Source organism: Durio zibethinus, unplaced genomic scaffold (assembly GCF_047325235.1).
Source record: "Durio zibethinus cultivar Kanyao isolate XHJ-2024 unplaced genomic scaffold, ASM4732523v1 HiC_scaffold_99, whole genome shotgun sequence".
Classification (NCBI taxonomy): Eukaryota; Viridiplantae; Streptophyta; class Magnoliopsida; order Malvales; family Malvaceae; genus Durio; species Durio zibethinus.
In genome coordinates, this window is record NW_028322722.1 from 66,975 (window position 1) to 72,500 (window position 5,526).

General features: G+C 36.3%; 1 protein-coding gene across 1 annotated transcript in view; it reads left to right on the plus strand.

The window, feature by feature from the left end:
- The first annotated feature begins 2,413 nt into the window (after positions 1-2,413).
- Positions 2,414-5,526, plus strand: part of LOC149509885 (DNA-directed RNA polymerase subunit beta') — a 4,602-nt gene continuing 1,489 nt past the window's right edge. The window contains exons 1-2 of the mRNA XM_089757646.1: positions 2,414-4,600; positions 5,378-5,526. The exon at positions 5,378-5,526 is cut by the window's right edge and continues 1,489 nt beyond it. Coding sequence (XP_089613772.1) covers positions 4,148-4,600; positions 5,378-5,526 — 602 coding nt within the window. The 5' untranslated portion in view covers positions 2,414-4,147. The remainder of the gene's footprint in view (positions 4,601-5,377) is intronic.

The following is a 5,526-nucleotide window of genomic DNA, read 5'->3' on the forward strand; positions in this document are numbered from 1 at the left end:
AAAACTTTCTTAATTTCAATTATAAATTATATAATTATAAATTATATTATAATAATATAACAGCAATTATGAGTCTATGTAAACCCCCGAACATAAGTTGTTACACAGCTCTAGTTATCTAATGAGGTATTTTATCTATCTAGATATGATGTCCATAGGGAATCAGCAAGAAATTATCGTGTTTCAATTTTTCATTGAATAGATTAAAATTAAAGAAAAAATAGAATTTTTGATAGAGCACGCCATGTGTTGTCTCCACTAGAGAGCTATAATGGAATAAAAAGAAAAGAGGAAAGACATATATAAATAGAAATGCTATATCTGCATATGTTTAATAAATACAAGCCCTCTTTTCGTACGCACTTCAATCATATTCTAAATATTCTACTAAAAAATAAAAAACTAAAAAATGGGTAAAAACATCTCTCTTCTCTGCGAATCATTTTTTGAACAGAACAATGGAATCTATGAAAAAATTAAGTGCTAGAAAAATCAACTCTCTCCCGATATATATTTTATGATTATTTTGTCTTTATCTCAACGAACAGATCAAATCAGGAATTCATTTCATTTTTCTGGTATTCAATCGGATTGGAATATGGAATATCATAATAATGGTAGAAATTGAATTATTATTTTTTTTTTTGATATTCTATACAAAACTCCATAAGGCTAAATGGCATTTATCAATTCTTTTATGTAGCTGTTTGTTATAAATATAAATTAAAATTTGAGTATAATTTTTCTTCTTCCGTTCATACGCATTTCATACATTCCATATATATTATATGGTATATGGAGTTAGATAAAATTTCATGTGATTCAGTAAACAGAATAGAAATTCAATTCCATCATTATTAGATCGATTCATATGATTCGATGAAGAATGAGAAAAGAATGGGATTTTTTTGATAAATGGGAAATTCAAAATGCTCGGGAATGAAAATGGGGAAATGTATACAATACCTGGGTTGAATCAGATACAATTTGAAGGATTTTGTGGGTTCATGGATCGGGGCTTAACAGAAGAACTTGATAAGTTTCCAAAAATTGAAGATACAGATCAAGAAATTGAATTTCAATTATTTGTGGAAACATATCAATTGGTGGAACCGTTGATAAAAGAAAGGGATGCTGTATATGAATCACTCACATATTCTTCTAAATTATATGTATCCGCAGGATTAATTTTGAAAACCAGTAAGGATATGCAAGAACAAACAATTTTTATTGGAAACATTCCTTTAATGAACTCCCTCGGAACTTCTATAGTAAATGGAATATACAGAATTGTGATCAATCAAATATTGCAAAGCCCCGGTATCTATTATCGATCAGAATTGGATCCTAACGGAATTTCGGTCTATACTGGTACCATAATATCAGATTGGGGGGGGAGGTTCGAATTAGAGATTGATAGAAAAGCAAGGATATGGGCTCGTGTAAGTAGGAAACAGAAAATATCTATTCTAGTTCTATCATCAGCTATGGGTTCGAATCTAAGAGAAATTCTAGAGAATGTTTGCTACCCTGAAATTTTCTTGTCTTTCCTGACCGATAAGGAAAAAAAAAAAATTGGGTCAAAAGAAAATGCCATTTTGGAGTTTTATCAACAATTTTCTTGTGTAGGCGGGGATCCGGTATTTTCTGAATCCTTGTGTAAGGAATTACAAAAGAAATTCTTTCAGCAAAGATGTGAATTAGGAAGGATTGGTCGACGAAATATGAACCAGAGACTGAATCTTAATATACCTCAGAACAATACATTTTTGTTACCGCGAGATATATTGGCAGCTGCGGATCATTTGATTGGAATGAAATTTGGAATGGGTACACTTGACGATATGAATCATTTGAAAAATAAGCGTATTCGTTCTGTAGCGGATCTCTTACAAGATCAATTCGGATTGGCTCTGGTTCGTTTAGAAAATGTAGTTAGAGGAACTATATGCGGAGCAATTAGGCATAAATTGATACCGACTCCTCAGAATTTGGTAACTTCGACTCCATTAACAACCACTTATGAATCCTTTTTCGGATTACACCCATTGTCTCAAGTTTTGGATCGAACAAATCCATTGACACAAATAGTTCATGGGAGAAAATTGAGTTATTTGGGCCCCGGAGGATTGACCGGGCGAACTGCTAATTTTCGGATACGAGATATCCATCCTAGTTACTATGGACGCATTTGCCCAATTGACACGTCTGAAGGAATCAATGTTGGACTTATTGGATCCTTAGCAATTCATGCCAGGATTGGTCGTTGGGGGTCTCTAGAAAGTCCATTTTATAAAATATTTGAGAGATCAAAAAAAGCACAGATGCTTTATTTATCCCCAAGTCGAGATGAATATTATATGGTAGCGGCAGGAAATTCTTTGGCCTTGAATCAGGGTATTCAGGAAGAACAGGTTGTTCCGGCTCGATACCGCCAAGAATTCCTGACTATTGCATGGGAACAAGTTCATCTTCGAAGTATTTTTCCTTTTCAATATTTTTCTATGGGAGCTTCCCTCATTCCTTTTATCGAGCATAATGACGCGAATCGGGCTTTAATGAGTTCTAATATGCAACGCCAAGCAGTTCCGCTTTCGCGTTCCGAGAAGTGCATTGTTGGAACTGGGTTGGAACGCCAATTGGCTCTAGATTCAGGGGTTCCCGCTATAGCCGATCAAGAGGGAAAGATCATTTCTACCGATACTGACAAGATTATTTTATCGGGTAATGGGGATACTCTAAGCATTCCATTAGTTATGTATCAACGTTCCAACAAAAATACTTGTATGCATCAAACTCCCCGGGTTCAGCGGGGTAAATGCATTAAAAAGGGACAGATTTTAGCGGATGGTGCCGCTACGGTTGGTGGCGAACTCGCTTTGGGCAAAAACGTATTAGTAGCTTATATGCCATGGGAAGGTTACAATTTTGAGGATGCGGTACTCATTAGCGAGCGTCTAGTATATGAAGATATTTATACTTCTTTTCACATACGAAAATATGAAATTCAGACTCATGTGACAAGCCAAGGTCCTGAAAGAATCACTAACGAAATATCGCACCTAGAAGCCCATTTACTCCGCAATTTAGACAAAAATGGAATTGTGATGCTGGGATCTTGGGTGGAGACGGGCGATATTTTAGTAGGTAAATTAACGCCTCAGGTGGCGAAAGAATCATCATATGCTCCAGAAGATAGATTATTACGGGCCATACTTGGGATTCAGGTATCCACTTCAAAGGAAACTTGTCTAAAATTACCTATAGGTGGGAGGGGTCGAGTCATCGATGTGAGATGGATCCAGAAAAAAGGGGGTTCTAGTTATAATCCGGAAACGATTCGTGTATATATTTCACAGAAACGCGAAATGAAAGTAGGCGATAAAGTAGCCGGAAGACATGGAAATAAGGGTATCATTTCCAAAATTTTACCTAGACAGGATATGCCTTATTTGCAAGACGGAAGACCTGTTGATATGGTCTTCAACCCATTAGGAGTCCCTTCACGAATGAATGTGGGACAGATATTTGAATGCTCGCTTGGGTTAGCAGGGAGTCTACTAGATAGACATTATCGAATAGCACCGTTTGATGAGAGATATGAACAAGAGGCTTCGAGAAAACTAGTGTTTTCCGAATTATATGAAGCCGGTAAGCAAACAGCGAATCCATGGGTATTTGAACCCGAGTATCCAGGAAAAAGCAGACTATTTGATGGAAGAACGGGGGACCCTTTTGAACAACCTGTTATAATAGGAAAACCTTATATCTTGAAATTAATTCATCAAGTTGATGATAAAATACATGGGCGTTCCAGTGGACATTATACACTTGTTACACAACAACCACTTAGAGGAAGGTCCAAGCAAGGAGGACAACGGGTAGGAGAAATGGAGGTTTGGGCTCTAGAGGGATTTGGTGTTGCTCATATTTTACAAGAAATGCTTACTTATAAATCTGATCATATTAGAGCTCGCCAAGAAGTACTTGGTACTATGATCATTGGAGGAACAATACCTAAACCTGAAAATGCTCCAGAATCTTTTCGATTGCTCGTCCGAGAATTACGATCTTTGGCTCTGGAACTGAATCATTTCCTTGTATCTGAGAAGAACTTCCAGATTAATAGGAAGGAAGCTTAATCGGAATGAATCAGAATTTGTCTTCTATGATCGACCGATATAAACATCAACAACTCCGAATTGGCTCAGTTTCTCCCCAACAAATAAGTGCTTGGGCCAATAAAATCCTACCTAATGGAGAAACCGTTGGAGAGGTGACAAAACCCTATACTTTTCATTACAAAACCAATAAACCGGAAAAGGATGGATTATTTTGTGAAAGAATTTTTGGACCTATAAAAAGTGGAATTTGCGCTTGTGGAAATTATCGAGTAATTGGAAATGAAAAGCAGGGCCCTAAATTTTGTGAACAATGCGGAGTTGAATTTGTTGATTATCGGATACGAAGATATCAAATGGGATACATAAAACTGGCATGTCCAGTAACTCATGTATGGTATTTGAAACGTCGTCCTAGTTATATCGCCAATCTTTTAGATAAACCTCTTAAAGAATTAGAGGGTCTAGTATACTGCGATGTGTGATTTGATCGAAATTATGATTTTACCGATTAGCAATGAGAAACTGTCATCCCATTCAATCGAATTGGGATGCCCTGGATCTGACATGACATGTCTCTTGGGAGGAGTAACATGAAGCTCAGAATTATGGGTGTATTCAATACTCCCAAATAAAAAGGGAATTGGTCTATGGTCGAGTCAGTAAAAATAAATAAATAGGAATTTTGAGTTGTACCTCGTGAAAAAAAAAGACTTCTTTCTTTTGTGGAATTAACCATTCTCATTTCTTTTAGTTCTTTTAGAAAGAAATGAAATTATGTTCAAGTAAACAAATATGTCATGGTTGCAGGAGTCTATACATCGCATATAGGCTTAGGCTTTAAGTTAAGGGCATCGTGGTATAACCGTCGAGGTAAGGTAAGGCAGGACCTAAGAGATCGAATGGAAGGGTACATAGACAAGTAAATCCCTTATGACACTCCTTTAATTTAAGAGGATTCATCATTCGAGGGGAAGTAGACTACTCAAGAATTTCACATTTCATTTATGTCCTAATTTCGAATTGAATAAAGAATTAAGAAAATATAAATCAATAAAAGAAGAATGAATCAATGAAATGTTTCTTTGGAACTTGAGTAAAGAGTAGACCTTTTTTTGGGGGGGGTTCTAGAATTTGAAAGCGAGAACTCCTTTCTTTATCTTTATTTGGTGTAACTACTTGAGCCGGATGAGAGGAAACTCTCATGTCCGATTTTGAGGGGGGGGGGGAGAGATCCTGTAGGGCCCTATCCTAATTTTGCTTTTGCTAGGCCCATCGCTAAAAAACCTACTTTCTTACGATTACGAGGTTCATTCGAATATGAAATTCAATCCTGGAAATACAGTATCCCACTTTTTTTTACTACCCAAGGTTTCGATACATTTCGAAATCGAGAAATTTCTAC